This window comes from Salvelinus fontinalis, chromosome 4 (genome assembly GCF_029448725.1).
Source record: "Salvelinus fontinalis isolate EN_2023a chromosome 4, ASM2944872v1, whole genome shotgun sequence".
Lineage (NCBI taxonomy): Eukaryota > Metazoa > Chordata > Actinopteri > Salmoniformes > Salmonidae > Salvelinus > Salvelinus fontinalis.
Window position 1 is genome coordinate 23,945,264 of NC_074668.1, and position 16,719 is coordinate 23,961,982.

Below are 16,719 nucleotides of genomic sequence, written 5' to 3' on the forward strand. Positions count from 1 at the left end.
TGGTTGTGTTCCCAAATGAGGACCACATGAGAGGACCACACCCATTATACATTCATCTTATGCTACATTTCCACTCCTCCCTCCAGCATTGCCTGGCTTGGAGCTTAGAGCTAAACAGTTTCACATCCCGAGCCAGCCATTCATCCTGCCCTGCCCTTGTTACCATGACCTCAGGACAGGCCGGCTCGTTTAGTGCACTCCCAATCAAGCAGTGCTGAGTGACCTTTGTACTGGAACAAAACACAAGTCAGGGAGAGAGTTAAGCACACACAAAAAACTCAAGAGGAATCATTGAGTAATTCTGCATCCTGTCAACACATAACACTGGGCATGGAAGTCCTGCTTCCACTGGTTCTGTCTGTGCACATGGATTTGGACTTCCCACAGCAGATATTTAAAACTGGAATTGTTTATTTCATCATAGCATAGAGACAAGCACAACGGGTTGTGTGTGTGGTATAATATTTCCACTTAAAATCCTTTCTGTCAGAAATTGTGTATCAAACACCACAACATTACAAATTAATACATTGCAGTGCTGTAATTAGCCGTGCACATTTCTGTGTACACTTATTAACAAAACTATCAAAATAGATTCAGAATAAGTATGCAATGAAAGTGTTTTTCCCCCCAAAATAAATCAAATATGATAATAAAATGCTCAAAAGATATTTAGACAAAGCTTTACTTGAATTAGCGGTCTTCATAACTCTCCATAACGGCAGTACATGCACATCATACAGATATAATCAATTTTGACTAACCGTGAAGCTGAAACTGTCATAGAGGTTCATGGATTATATTTCCTTTAAGACAATACTGTACATCTGTATGCATTTACACAATTGACCTCCATGACAGTTAATTTCCTAAAGGGTAGTGGTTTATAAATAGGCCAAAATGATTATAACATGTCGTGAACGTGTAAATGTTACGAGCAGCAACAATTGAAACTCATCATTAAAACAAAAATGAACATATTACTTTATACAAAATGTATGTAAAGCAACAACAATGTAAATATAAAGCATACATTTCTGGTAAATTACAAGCGAGTACAAAATCTTAAGTTTAGAAACTCATGTATATTGTGTTTGTCAGGTCATATATTTTCAAAGTATCCCTCATCCTCACTAAAATAAACAATTTCAACAGTTAACACTACAGTACCCAACATCATGTATACATGTTAAAAAACAAAAGCATCAATAGGCCTGAAATGACAATGACAGATGATCAAAGTGCTAGGTGATAGGATGGAGCTTGATGGGCCATAAAAATCAAATGGGAGGAATAAATGAGCAATTTGTGATTTCCAATAACATACCAACACTGTGTCCACATTGACGAGGAGCATTGTTGTGTATGGGATGCATGGTATGCTGTCAAGTGTCTTGGTTAGCATGCATTGAAAGAGGAATGTTGGCTGCTGAATCCAATATGGGTGCTGCTAGACTGTCCATTACTGACCATCTCTCTTATCTCTATGGGGGATGGCAATCCTGTCATGGTGCTGATGATACTTTACCAGAGCATAAAACGCCTGTGCTCATTGGTCAACAAAGTGTATGTTATATGTGAGTTGGTGTCCATTGTCCCAGGAATACAAGACCTTCTCCTTGGGGTTGTAGTCTATCTGGGTAGTGTAGGCGTACTCGTTGGTGAAGGGCAGACGAGGGATAGCCTCTGAGTTGGTGTGGGTGTCGTAGGCATAGTTCACCTCCCCTTCCTTCTGGTTATAGACGTCCACAGCGTACAGCACCCCACAGATGATGAAGCAGTTCCCGTAGGAGTTCCTCTTCAGGCCTGTCCTCCAGGTGGTCTCCTTCTTCATGGACAGATCCCCAGGGTCCAGCTTACTGATGACAATCACTTCCTGCTGAGAGTAGTCATAGTCCATGGAAGGGTAGATCACCCACAGCCCACTCTCGTCCACGGCAAAGTCAATGTCCGAGTGACCTCTCCACTTCCAAGGGGTAGTGTCCTCATAAACCACATCATGCAGGAGGGTCCAGGCGGCCACGTAGCGCATCCTCAGGTCGTACTTGATGATGTTCTTGGTGAAAGCTCGGTTGTAGTAGAAGGCTCCGTTGTACACCACGTGGCCCGTGCCGATCCAGTTGTAAGGCAGTTTGAAGAGGTTGCTCCAGCGACCTAACAGGACCATATACAGGGATGTTTACTGAGAAACTAACTGCATATCATGTTACCCCCCATACAGTATGCTAACATCATGCCATCTTATATATAAACATGTACAGTCAATTCATTGTGGGCGCCACTGAGGTGTTTAATAGTTATACCATAAACGTATATATAATGGTTTCACATGAGAGACTGGTTAGTTTCTGTTTGACTGTACCGCTCCCACTGTCCACACAGATGTCCTGTTATTAGTGTCATGATCATATCTGGTCACATCGCTCTGTAACAGTTCCACCTCAGGAAGTGTGATTTAGATAATGAATGAAGCTGCAGTGAAGGACAAAAACAACCCGTTAGCGCAGAACCACCCCCTACCCCAGCCCATGCCTCTCTAATCCCTCTCAGCTCTGGCCAGTTCAAAGGGGAGGCACATGTCAGCCTAGGCAGGGATCACAGCCACTCACAGAGATACCTAGTCATCCGAACACTGCTGTGAACTCACCACCCTACTGGATACCAGAACAAAATCTCGTCACGCTTTGTAAGATGTGAGTTAAAAAAAGCTTCTGTCCAAACACCTCTAAATCAACCAGGCTAGTCCAGTGGGATAGATAATTTTACCCAGTCAGTTAAGAGGAGTAATCCTATTTCTCTCGCCAAGTACTAGTGCAAGGAGGATGAGGGGGGGGGGGGGGGGGGGGGGGGGACGACTTTGTGTGTGAAATGAAAAGCACAGTATTACAACTAAACCTGCATGTTTGAGTCTCAAGCTACTGTAGTGTATACTCACTACATTTCATGGGTCACTTTCTACTCACTACATTTCATGGGTCACTTTCTACTCACTACATTTCATGGGTCACTTTCTACTCACTACATTTCATGGGTCACTTTCTACTCACTACATTTCATGGGTCACTTTCTACTCACTACATTTCAAGGGTCACTTTCTACTCACTACATTTCATGGGTCACTTTCTACTCACTACATTTCATGGGTCACTTTCTACTCACTACATTTCAAGGGTCACTTTCTACTCACTACATTTCATGGGTCACTTTCTACTCACTACATTTCATGGGTCACTTTCTACTCACTACATTTCATGGGTCACTTTCTACTCACTACATTTCATTGGTCACTTTCTACTCACTACATTTCATGGGTCACTTTCTACTCACTACATTTCATGGCTCACTTTCTACTCACTACATTTCATTGGTCACTACAGATCATTAGAGACTATAATACTGTTACACTGATCCTTCCATAGATGTACAGTTCAAACCCCATGCTCCATAGGAACTGAAAATAATGAACAATTATAATGATATAACACTATTCAATTTCTATGCCATGCCCACCTTGTTTGAAGTTGTCCAGGTTTCGGAACTCCACCAGGTTGTTGCCGTAGTAATAGTTGGTGACGTAGATCTTTGAGTCCTTGGCCAGGGGATCCTTCATCCAGGCTCCTTCGTTCCGCCCATAGCTGTGCTGCTTCTCTGGGAGCTCAATAGAGGCCAGTGTCCCCTCACAGTCCAGGATTTTACCTGCCAAGTACAGTACAATACAGTCAACACAGAAACTACCAGAAGACTTGATAAAGAATGGCCTGCATGAGTTTTCAATCATCCAATTTCACAGTCACACATTCTGGCAGCTAAACATTACATGTTTATCCGTTACTGAATTGGACAGAGTCATAGCACTGACTGTCTCTACTGCTGTCAATGAGCACACTTAGTTGTTATATGGTGTAGTATAATGTACACTACACTAGGTAATTGTGTAGGTCAGGCTACCTGCTCTGTGCAGGATTGGCCGGCTGTTGTTGTCAGAGTTGTCTAGGAACAGCATGATGGTGGGGGCTGGTCTGTCTAGCCTTTGAACTCTTGCTACAATGGTGGTGGTGGTAGTGGATGGCATTGTAGTACTGGCTGTTGTTGCTGCCGTTGTTGTCGTGCTCGTGGTGGTGGTTGTGGTAGTGGTAGCAGTTTCTTTGGTAGTTGTTGGCTCAGCTGTGGTTCCCTCAATGGTTTCCAGGACAATTTCAGCACCTCCGTCCTCAGAGTGTGTCTCTTTGACGTGGTGGACGGTGTGAGTCTTGGCAGCGTTGTCTGAGGATAAAGACAAGTATTGGAAAGTAGGCCATGGGATTTAGTTAGACTCAAATTCAAAGTCTGGAGGGTCCTTGTCTTCACTAGTTTTCATTAGAATTAGCTGGCTTAATTAATCAAAAAGGCCCTGTATGAGCTGCTTTTGAGACCTCTGCCAGAGAGACAGACACTGTACAGTACCATAGATTTCCAGGGGCCACATCAAAGGGGAATGCATTAGTTATATAGCACACAGAGTATGCCAGCTTTCTCTCACTGTCTCTGTCCCCTCCTCTGTAACCCAGTCTGTCCCGCTGTCTCTGCCTCTCTGTTTGGATTCAGAATTCCACAGCCCTCACATGGCATTTTCTTATCCCTGGCCTTAGAGAGAGAATAGCAGAACAGAGGACAGTGTCAGGAGGACTGGGCCAGCCTGAGGCTGATCCCCTCTGTTACTCATACTCTCACTTCCTTAGCTGCCAGACAGATGCGTGAGATAAAACGTCTCTGCCTGCTACATAAGCAGCACATCTGCACCACACGCGCACTCTGAACCTCAGGGTGCTAGCCGTGCACACTACTTGACCACATGTATCTACTGAAGGCCTAACAAGATAGGGAGTCAGGGACAGCTTAGGAGTCAGTCAGGCAGCATAGATAGGAGAATGTGCTGTAGGTCTCTAAAGTATGTTGTGAAAGAGAAGCAGTGTTGCTTGATACTTCAAAAGCCACATCGTCCTTTATCTAAAAGATGCAAGACTTCTGGTTTGAATAAAGGCAAACTACTCTTTGTGAGAGATTATGGAAATGAAGCTGAATCGATTCACTGGGTTGACAAGTGTGGCTGCACTCACCAAAGTATGGCTAAACAGCTTGGCATGGCAGAACAAATGACCTGACAACATATGTGCATTTGCACCCTGAGCAAACCTAGCATACCTACAGTATCTATTCAATAAGGATTGTAAGGAGTCAGGAAATGTTTTGTCAGCTTTCACCGCCACAGTGATGAGGGCCCACAACACATTGTGTGCGAGGAGTGAAGCTGAGGCATGTCATGGATGTGGCAATGTTCCATTGAAACGACATTCCATTAGCTCTATGTATTATTTAATGCTCGCTGAATGCACGCATGCAATTCGATCCTCTGATGGCCCAAGCCCTGCTTGGTTGGAAATAACAGCAGGATAAATCTTGTACTGTGGATCTGGTGATCTACACGGTGAAGGATTCACTGTTTTACTGTTTCCAAGATGCCAAGAGTAGTACTAAGATTTACACTGTTTAATCATACGTGTGTAAGAACAACATAGTTAATTCAAATTTGAATGGCTTGCTCTACACAAAAAAAGAAAATATGCGATGGAGACGTACAACATCCGTTTCGGTTGGGAATCTGAAATACAGTCTGGTGTAATGCTGATCCAGCATAATGTAATGTAGATCAGATCCAAGACTACAGTTTAGTTATTTGAATTGGTTTAGTTTAGAACAATCACAATAAGGTCTGAGAACATTAGAACAGCACATAGATGCTCTCATACAGGCTGGCTAAGTGCTGCTAACTCAGCTGAAGTCACAGCCCAATGTTGACTTTAGGGGTGAGTGGGCTCCATACACATGCTCATACTGGGATGTTTTGGTCGCATACACATATTTAGCAGATGTTATTGCGGGTGTAGGGAAATGCTTGTGCAAAGTTTCTTAGGAGCAATGAACAGGGCGACCATGTCTATCGGCGCCATCTTGTATCGGCCCTTGTTCTCTCACCTTTACCACTTGTGCCGTGCTCGTCCCCATCCACCTTGGCTGCTTTGTAGTAGGTGATGCCCCTCACTACCCCCGGCTGGTGCCCTGCCACCTTGGCCTTGGCTGTGGGGTCAGGCTTGACAGGTTTCCCAGGCTTGGTGCTCTCTTTCTTAGGTTTTACGACCTTTTCCTTGGGCGGCTTGGGAGGGGGCTTGGATGAAGGGGGCTTTTTGTTAGGGTTTTTTACGGTGTCCTTGGTTTTCTCATCATTGGTGTCCTGTAAACATTGACATTCAATTCAAGCCTGTGATTTATGGTGTGTCAGCGGGCATGTGAACGTTGATTTGTGTGTTTGATGTGTAATTTGTGAGCAAGCTTTTGTGTGGTGGGTGTGTGTGTGTTTGAGAGACACACTTACCTGAGCTTTGGTCTCTGTTTGGTCTTTCTGCAGTAGCTGCAGGCCCAGACTGGAGATCTGCTTCTTGATGCTCATCATGATGTTGGAGTAGTTCTCATACCTCTTAAACTGGTTAGTTAGAGTGATCATGCTGTCCCTTACGAACTCATTGTCCCGAGTCAGGTTGGTCTTGATTGTCTGGGGAAACAGACGTGTTCTAAGAATCCGGCCAGTCCATTGTACCAACCAAATGCAAATAACTTTGTTAACGAAAACAGACCCCTTTTGTAAAAACATTACAAACACAAAACCTGGGAGAACCAGTCACACAAATCTCTCTCTCTGCCCTCTAGTTCATCTTCTCCTGTTTGACTAGTGAATAGCTGTGGGGGTTAAAGAAATCTCTGTGGATACTGTAACCATGCCGTTTAGGGGGGGAATTACTGGTATCTAATCACAAACCATTTTATCAGCTCTCTGTCTGCATAAGGACCATATACAGCTAGAACGGCAAGAACCCAAATATACTCACATACAGTATATAGGAAGGCATGCAAACCTAGTATTCCCTGGTTTTTGTTTTATGTCCTTGTTATTGTGTTACTTGTTGTACTCTACGAGGACGTTTTGTTTTGTTTGTCCTTACCTCCTCTAGTGTGTTCATCTGGGAGACCACCTTATTGATGTAGGAGTGAACCTTCATGAGGTCCAGACTGTACAGCGTCCCCTCCAGTAGGTCCACCATGGAATGCAGCTGTACACCCACACACAGCACAGAGGAGAGTATTAGCACGAAACATAATAAAGAAGCGGGAAAATATGTTGACAGGTTTTACATTTTACATTTAATTGAGTATGTGAATTCAATAACACCTAAAACCACCCACGTGTCACACCCTGATCATACTTTGCTTTGTATGTTTTATGTTTTGGTTGGTCAGGGTGTGATCTGTGTGGGCATTCTATGTTGTATGTCTGGTTTGTCTATTTCTGTGTTTGGCCTGATATGGTTCTCAATCAGAGGCAGGTGTTTTGCATTGTCTCTGATTGGGAACCATATTTAGGTAGCCTGGTTTGTATTGTGGGTTGTGGGTTATTGTCTATGTCTATACGTTGGTTGCTTGTGTCTGCACTTTCGTTATATAGCGTCACGTTCGTTTTGTTGTTTTGTAAGTTTGTTTAGTTGTTTTTGTCTTCGTTAAATAAATCAAGTATGTATTCATCAAACCACGCTGCGCTTTGGTCCGATCCTTACTCCTCCTCAGACGAGGAGGATTACGACGTTCATGACAGAATAACCCACCAACCAAGGACCAAGCAGCGTGGTAACGGGCAGGAGCAGGAGAGACAGCGAGGTCAGGATTTCTGGACATGGGAGGAAATACTGGATGGCAAAGGACCCTGGACTCAGCCGGGGGAATATCGCCTATTTTAATTGAAAAGCATTGACTTAACAATACTGCCAACTACAAATCCACTGTTTCAGCAATTTGCCTTTCATATTGCATTAAAAGCCCTCCCCAAAAGTTATTTTGAGCCTTTCCTTTGTAATGCAATTCAATGTATTCCCTATAAGACATGGCTATGTCTAAACCCAGTCAGATCACACATCTGGTTCTGGTTCTCCTCCTCATGTGGCGCATAGCATGCCTCATCTCCTCTCCTCTCACTCCCAGTGAAAAATGTATGTGTGCTTCAGATACGTACATCCTGAGAGGTGCTGAGATGTTATCAACCGATAGAGAACCCAATGAGCTTGTGGAAATCTGTCTGTGCAACAACCTGGGATACTTTAAAGCTTTAATTTGAACAATTATAAGGATATCCTGTTCCTGCTTCTCCCATGGTTATGTACAGTATATCTTCAGGACCAATCCACACACATGCAATCAGGGTCTCTGTCACGGTCTTTACAAAGTCAATTAAGTGATTTTACTACCAACATTTACAGTTCTAATATTATTTTACCACTAAGTTGGGTCTGTTACTACTGGAACTCACCTTGAGCAGTTCAGGGGCCTGTTTCTTCAGCTTCTCCATCTTCCACTCGTTCTCACAGGGATTGAGGGAGGAGGGGGGGGCAGTGCAGGAACACTTGCAGTCCGATCCAGAGCTGACAGTCTCCACCGTGTAAAAGTCCTCCACGCGCACACTGCCACTCCGCAGACGCTGGCATGCATCCTTGCTCAGCGGCCTCATGATGCACTTACAGCGACAGTCTGAGCCCTCCGACGTCATCCGCACCGGCTCCGTCTCCCCGAAGATCTGACAGGAGACAGAGTTGAAGAGAGTGGATGAAATGGACTGATTTGAAATGTTGTATAGCACTGATTGAAAAAAAGCATTCTTGACGTGTAATGAGCTGGACATGGTTCCTGTCCCTCAGCTACAGGAGGCAATCACAGCCTGGGATGATGTCACAGCGTGGGGTAGAATGTAAAAGGGCTATTTTATTTATTTAACCGTTATTTTACCAGGTAAGTTGACTGAGAACACGTTCTCATTTGCAGCAACGACCTGGGGAATAGTTACAGGGGAGAGGAGGGGGATGAATGAGCCAATTGTAAACTGGGGATTATTAGGTGACCATGATGGTTTGAGGGCCAGATTGGGAATTTAGCCAGGACACCGGGGTTAACACCCCTACTCTTACGATAAGTGCCATGGGATATTTAATGACCTCAGAGAGTCAGGACACCCGTTTAACGTCCCATCCGAAAGACGGCACCCTACAAAAGGCAGTGTCCCCAATCACTGCCCTGGGGCATTGGGATATTTCTTAGACCAGAGGAAAGAGTGCCTCCTACTGGCCCTCCAACACCACTTCCAGCAGCATCTGGTCTCCCATCCAGGGACTGACCAGGACCAACCCTGCTTAGCTTCAGAAGCAAGCCAGCAGTGGTATGCAGGGTGGTATGCTGCTGGCTGATGGCTAGTCTGGAGCCTGATCAGTTATCACAAATCCTGACAGACATTCTGAGAAAGCAACTCATAGTGATAAATGGTCAGGGTTGAACTTTATATCAATTCACCCCGTGAACATTATGATTCATTAAAATATACGCTGAGCTTGGATTTCTTCTCACAGCAGTCTATGGAGAGCTGTTCCAATGTTCTGAATGACTCCCTCCCTGGTGGACATTCTATGAATAAAACATACATTTTCTTAGGAGGGAAACAAAAGCATGGGAATGAAAGTGATCTTGGGACATTAACCACATGCTTCCTCTTCTTTGAACACTAGCCGTCATGAAGCACATGAAAGGCATTGAGACCAACGCAATGCCATTAATATCAACTCTTATCCCCAGCTGTCGGACGCTAGCACTCCCCACGCATGGTGTAAAATGAGATAACTCTGGCCGACCATTGTGAAAGCTCTTTCTACTGACATCATCCTCAGAATCACTCCAGATAAATAACAAAAACAAACATTGAATAAACAATACATATTTTATTATAGACAGTCATCAAAGTGAAGTGTTAATGGGTTTCATATTTAGGCTCAGTCATAAATTTGACATTTCTATACCATACATTTATTGCAAATCTGATTTAATAACGTTTGTTTGTTGTTGACAGGAGGTTGATGACGCGCAAAACCTTCTTTTCACAGAGAACTTAAGATGTCACAGTAGTTCTCAAGGGACTTTCTCTCTGTCTGTCTCTCTGCCGGTGTCTGTGACTGGCAGTGCTCTCTCTGCCGGTGTCTGTGACTGGCAGTGCTCTCTCTGCCGGTGTCTGTGACTGGCAGTGCTCTCTCTGTCTGTCTCTCTGCCGGTGTCTGTGACTGGCAGTGCTCTCTCTGTCTGTCTCTCTGCCGGTGTCTGTGACTGGCAGTGCTCTCTCTGTCTGTCTCTCTGCCGGTGTCTGTGACTGGCAGTGCTCTCTCTGTCTGTCTCTCTGCCGGTGTCTGTGACTGGCAGTGCTCTCTCTGTCTGTCTCTCTGCCGGTGTCTGTGACTGGCAGTGCTCTCTCTGTCTGTCTCTCTGCCGGTGTCTGTGACTGGCAGTGCTCTCTCTGTCTGTCTCTCTGCCGGTGTCTGTGACTGGCAGTGCTCTCTCTGTCTGTCTCTCTGCCGGTGTCTGTGACTGGCAGTGCTCTCTCTGGTCATCTCCCCATGTAGAGGCCAGGGGGTTGCTGCACTGTATTGATGCTAAGCTCATCTTCCAGCACCTTCTGGGGCCCAGCTCCCTCTCACACCCTCTTTCCAGGGGGCTTAACCTGTCATCTTCCTCCAATGAGATTTTGGAATCTCTATAAACCCTGATTGAAGACCCACATTAACCTCTATAAACCCTGGGGCAGGCAGACCCACACGAATCTCTATAAACCCTGATTGAAGACCCACATTAATCTCTATAAACCCTGGGGCAGGCAGACCCACATTAACCTCTATAAACCCTGGGGCAGGCAGACCCACATGAATCTCTATAAACCTGTGGGCAGGCAGACCCACATGAATCTCTATAAACCCTGGGGCAGGCAGACCCACATGAATCTCTATAAACCCGTGGGCAGGCAGACCCACATGAATCTCTATAAACCCTGAGGCAGGCAGACCCACATGAATCTCTATAAACCCGTGGGCAGGCAGACCCACATGAATCTCTATAAACCCTGGGGCAGGCAGACCCACGTGAATCTCTATAAACCCTGGGGCAGGCAGACCCACATGAATCTCTATAAACCCTGGGGCAGGCAGACCCACATGAATCTCTATAAACCCTGGGGCAGGCAGACCCACATGAATCTCTATAAACCCTGGGGCAGGCAGACCCACATGAATCTCTATAAACCCTGGGGCAGGCAGACCCACATGTGGCACCACTTACAGCAGCACAAGAATGCAGCATTACAGATATTCTGTCTGTCTGTGCCCTTACTCTGCCACGTTGTATCGAGACAGGATAAACGTCTCAACTGTGCACTCAATCAAGGTATTTAGGGGAGAATTGTCTGCTTCCTCCTACACCAAACCTGCACTGGGCAAGTCAACTGTAGATCTGGGCCGATATCTGTGGAGAGCAAGTCTGCTTGTCTATGTCAGTAAAGAGCAACCTAAACCCAAGCTTAGAGCATCAAGCCGAAGTAACAGTGCGTACATGTCCAGTTACTGAGGGTTCTCTGAGAGTGAGAATGTTTATGAAGGCCAGACCCTGCAGGCTGGTGAGGGTAGGGAGAGGAGGGGGTGGGCTCATTAGTGGAGGAATGCAGCCTGAGTGACACGAGTGGGTTGGGGGGCAGTACCCTCCATTACTGCAGACTTACACTCAGAGGGGTCTTTGATTATTGGGCAAGACCCCTGTGTGCGTAGTGGCCGGCCATTCCTGACCCATGTCAAGTGAAAAAGGCAGTGGGTTGGGTTGACAAATGCTACAACCACATGAAAACAGAGTGGATTAGCAGATTCAAGTTCCCTTGGAGGGGTTGTGCCCACAGCCCCACTGAGCCTTATTGTTCCACCCAAGACGCAGGCGAGCCAAACCCAGGCTGCTCCTTAGCAACATGAGCTTAAGATGCTTCAAGTACTAAGTACTATGGCAAACCTGGTGAAATTCCTTCCAGCTTGACTGGGTTGCCTCCAAGACACCTGTGTTTGTTATTTTGTGTATTGATTAAGAGGGAAGAGTTAGAACACACCATTCATTTATAGGCTCCTCCCTCTCAACCCTGTCAACTGTACACACAGACTGGAGCAAGATGGACGTCCACTGTCCTAATTATAAAGAAAGCTAAATTATATTGGCTATGCAAACCATTATTGTCCTCGCTCTGTTCATTTAGCATCCCATGCCAAGAGAACTTCCAGCATGAAAGCAGACAACTGACCTCAGATAATTCATAATTAAGACTGCTAAAAGCTTAACGCATGCTTTGAGTTTGGAGCCTTTGACCTCTGAGAGCGGTCAAGTTTCAGGTCAAAAGAATAGGACCCAAAGACAAACTCTTGTCTGTACAATAGGGGGAAGGGACCCAACTGCATGGCTTCACATTCACACACATTCCATAGACCACAGTACATGATTAGATCACTAACTCACTGAAGGCTACGGCCACTCTTACAGTGACAATGACTGAGTGAAACCTCAATTGTGTCCACAATTGTTAAAAACAAGATTCATTACACACAATGGCTGGCACATTCAAGGAGCTTGTTAGTCTTATCTTTAAACACAGAAAACCAAAGTTATTCTATGATGGCCTTAACACTGTTACTGTAACAGTAACCTTGGTCCGTATAAACAAGGATGTCCGTTTCAGACCGTAGATTTTGTCTAATTGTTCAGGCCAGCTGCATGTTGTTACTAGGCCTAAGGCTTGTGGACTTAACAAGGGCTCTGTAGCTTTAACACACAAGATAATTTATATAGGCTACTTTCGACAAACTTGTATTAATACACAGTCAGGTCCAGAATGTTTGTCACCCTTGATTAAGATGAGCAAAAAAGACTGTAGAAAATAAATCATAGAAATACTGAGCTATATTGTTTGCGAAAAAGGGGAAATTATATTATTTTAAACTAATACAATTGCTCAGATATAGAGATTTGTTTAGCAAGTTTTTTAAAAGTATCTAAAATTATTATTTATACACTATATTTTGCTCTTATTTATCAAGGGTGACAATAATTCTGGACCTGACTGTAAATAGATCAAGAACAGACGCTGATGCAGGTCAGTTGTCCATCTCAAAGACTCTCAACTCAGTAAGCTGTTTCTGAGGTAAGCTGATAGATAAAACTCCTCCATTAGTAGATGTAGGACTGTTAGAGTGATAGGGCTGAATCCAATCCATGTCAACTCAAATGTTATTGGTCACATGCATATATTTAGCAGATGTTATTGCGGGTGTAGCGAAATGCTTCCACACAGTATTTACATTTCTGGAAAGGGTTTTTCTGTTTACTAAATCAAAGCGATGATATTTCAGGTTAGGAAAAAGGTTCAAGAGAACTTCACCCCAAAATCACCATCTAATAAGATGGAATTGTATTACCCTGATGCATCCATTTGGGTCTTTACAACAGCTAGTTGAATATTGACTCAGCTTGACTTTAAGATAATTTTTCACCCATGAAGACCCTTAAACTGTCCCTTTAAAATTTGACTTATCACCTTGTTCTCCAGTCTAAACATTACAGACCAAACTGGAGTCCAAATTCTTGTCCAGAAAGTCCACCTGATTCCTAATCTAATTAGTAGTGCTTATGATAAACAGTCTTACTGTGCCCCTGGAAATCTGAACCTGGACTACAGGGGGAAACTTAAGCCTTCAGCCTGGAGATGAACCATGAAATTGATGTCCCTAACCTGAACAGAAACTGGCATTAGCACTAGCACGCTAATTAGCTGGACACAAGCTTACTGAGCACTTGTTTCTTTTGGGGGTACACATCCACATTCCATCTAGAGCTGTTTATGTGTACGACCAAGCACACGATGAACCTTTTGGTTATCTTCAGTGGCTCTCCAGATGAGAGGAGAGAGAAAGAGATGGGGGGGGGGGGGGGGATGGGGGGGGGGGTAGTTAGCCAATCTGTGTTACAGTAAGATTATTTATCTGTAAACAGTTATCTTTGTATTATCAGGGCAAGCCTAAAACCAAAGTCATGAATGGAATTAGCTGGTTGTCATTGCTTTCCTCCCCAGATGCTGTTGTTTTGGGAACCAGGTGTTTGAAAGGGATACGTATACAGATGACTGCCTACTGGATATATATATAGATGGAACTGATTGCTTTTAGGAAAAACCATAGATCATTGTCTAATATTCCACATGATTGTACAATTGCATCAAACCTTCCCTTAATTTGGACATTTTTTTCCATCATAAAACACAGTGATGGACCCTGGATGTGATGGATGCTGCTTGGGAGAAATTGCCAGCTGAAGGAGACATCCTCTCTCTCCGTTGTGGAACTAACAGCAAGACCCTGCTGGCTCCTCACTGGGCACAGATTCACATCATAGCAGTCAGGCACAAGGAAACATACAGTACTGGAAAAGCAGGTGGAAGGCAGGTGGTGTAGAGGATGGGTGAAACATACTTCCCTTTGACCATGTGATCCTCTGGCAGCCATTTTCTATATGGAGCATCCTTAGATAAAGGGCTCAGACAAATATAACTAATAATTAAGCTTTCAGCTATAAATGTGTGTTAGTTTTCTCTTACATCACATCGCTCAGAGGAGAAGGGAAGATTGCTTTTTGTTTGCTGTTACGGTCTGTGTCACTGTCTCCTTCATTTCCTGCTGTTCAGAATCAAAGCCCTCTTCCAGCTGCAGTGAGGCCACGGCCACTGAGACCTTCAGACAGACCGTCTAACACATTGAGTCTCATTTATTAATTAAGTCCCAGGGACATACTGAGGCTTGTTAGTTCATTACTGTGACAGGGGGGCGTCCTGTCTCCTCCCTACATCTCTCTCTCCCCGTCTCTCTCTCTCTCCGCCCTCTCATTGACCTCTCGGCAGTATTCCTGGCCTTGTTAACAACCAAAACAAGGGGCAGGTGCACACGCCTGTTCCCATGCCATTGCACCGTACCCTCTGTGTTCTCCTCTGAGCTGGCTTTGTCTCGCAATCATCTCAGTGCCACCAGTGGGCCATGACACTGTAGGCTGGGCAGGATGTGTCCAATGGGACGGAATGAGGAAGAGGGCAGCCAGGCTGCACACAAGACAGGCACATGAGACGTCTCACAGAGAACAGAGAGAACCATGTTAAAATCAATCACAAGTTTGTTAGTGATTCTACTGGGCTTTCCTCCAGGTCACCATCAATACATTTGATGATCAGGGTAATAATAAGGGATTATCATTTTTAGAGTCCTGCTAATGCAATTTTACACTACATTCCACTGTTCTTGAGAGAAAACTAATACCATGATGTGAACACATGACACCTGTGCTCATTGTTATAACTGTTCCACACACACTGTTCCTCTCACGCACAAAGTAGAAGAAAATCTGCTAGACAGCCTTCATGGGCTTGTGTGCCTCTTGTCTTGTACCCATGTTGTTTTCTAGACCAAGGGGGAAGTAGTCATCCACACAGAACCATGGGGGAGTCGGGATTAGACTATCCTCAAAGCATTGCAGTTCTATGAGAGGGGTTATGGAAGTCCAGCAGCTGTTCAAACAAGGCAGGGCAGATATTACTGTTACCCGACTGGGTGCCACAGCCATCTCTTCCTCTTCCTACATCTCTTCCTACACAGGAAGGCTCACTGGGAAAACCTAATGTAATTGTTACTTAGTTTGATGACATGCAATAAGGTGATTCAAAGCCTATATTTATAAACCAAGCAGGCTGATGTAATTTTTCATTAATGACATCTATTCATCATAGAAACAAATGTGCAGAATTACATTAGAAGGCTGGTGTGTAGTAGGCATGATGCCCAGTCCCCACAAGATTGAAAGTAGAGAGAGTCAGGGCTGCCATTTCTCATTGGTGTCCATGGAGAGGCAAAATTATTGATCTCTGACTGGACACCTGGCCATATAAAGCAATGGTTGATATTGGAAATGGGCATTCTAATTTGGAAATCCTATGGATTATTGGGATAACATGATGTGTAGGCCTACTGTTTGTCATGCAAACTGCTCCTCCCTTTCAACAACCTCATGCTACAAGACCGTTGGGCCTTCACACCCACGTGAACGAATTAACTATTTTGAATTGAACTATGCAAATTGTGCAATACTTTAATGGAAATAATGTATGATGATTTTTAAGTGGGATAGTATTTTTTTATTTTAAAGAATGCATAAATCATTGCTTTTCAGATATAATCTGAACAGCAATAATCAATTTCGCCTACTGTAGCAGAACTGCAGGACAATATTTACAAATTTTTATTCAGATTTTATCACAAGGAATCCCAGTTCCATTACGCATGGTGGAGTTCCTTACATTTGCCATTGCAGAATCAAACAGGTGTTATCAGTCCATTACTAAGTCATGCCTATAACTTACCTTACTCTGCGCAGTGACATCTTTACACACCACCAGTAGGCAAGCTAATAAATGCGTAAATCTCCACATTTTCTCCCAGGTGCCTGATGACAGATAAATGATCCCTCCAATAACAACCTTTTATGTCGGAATTACAAGAATATCGGTTACTGTATTATTCAATCCATGAGGTAAGACATTCGCACGAGATATTAGGGCTCCGTTGCCATAAACCCACGTCGTGTATGATGTTGCAGTAATTTGCGCAGGAAGCAATTTTACAAGTTGATCAGGCGCTGTCTGCACTCTAGTCCTTGGCTCTGCGCATCAGCGGTAAAAGTAAACATCATCCACCCATCTTCTCTTCTCCA

At 44.3% G+C, this 16,719-nt stretch overlaps 1 protein-coding gene across 1 annotated transcript; it reads right to left on the minus strand.

The window, feature by feature from the left end:
• Window positions 1-391: 391 nt before the first annotated feature.
• LOC129853421 (olfactomedin-like protein 2A) lies at window positions 392-16,719 on the minus strand. The gene is made up of 8 exons (XM_055919445.1): window positions 16,370-16,719; window positions 8,390-8,653; window positions 7,035-7,142; window positions 6,410-6,586; window positions 6,013-6,268; window positions 3,949-4,263; window positions 3,511-3,696; window positions 392-2,154 (listed from the first exon to the last, which is right to left on the minus strand). Exons 1-8 carry the CDS (start codon window positions 16,436-16,438, stop codon window positions 1,550-1,552), a joined length of 1,980 nt encoding a protein of 659 aa, XP_055775420.1. The 5' UTR covers window positions 16,439-16,719; the 3' UTR covers window positions 392-1,549.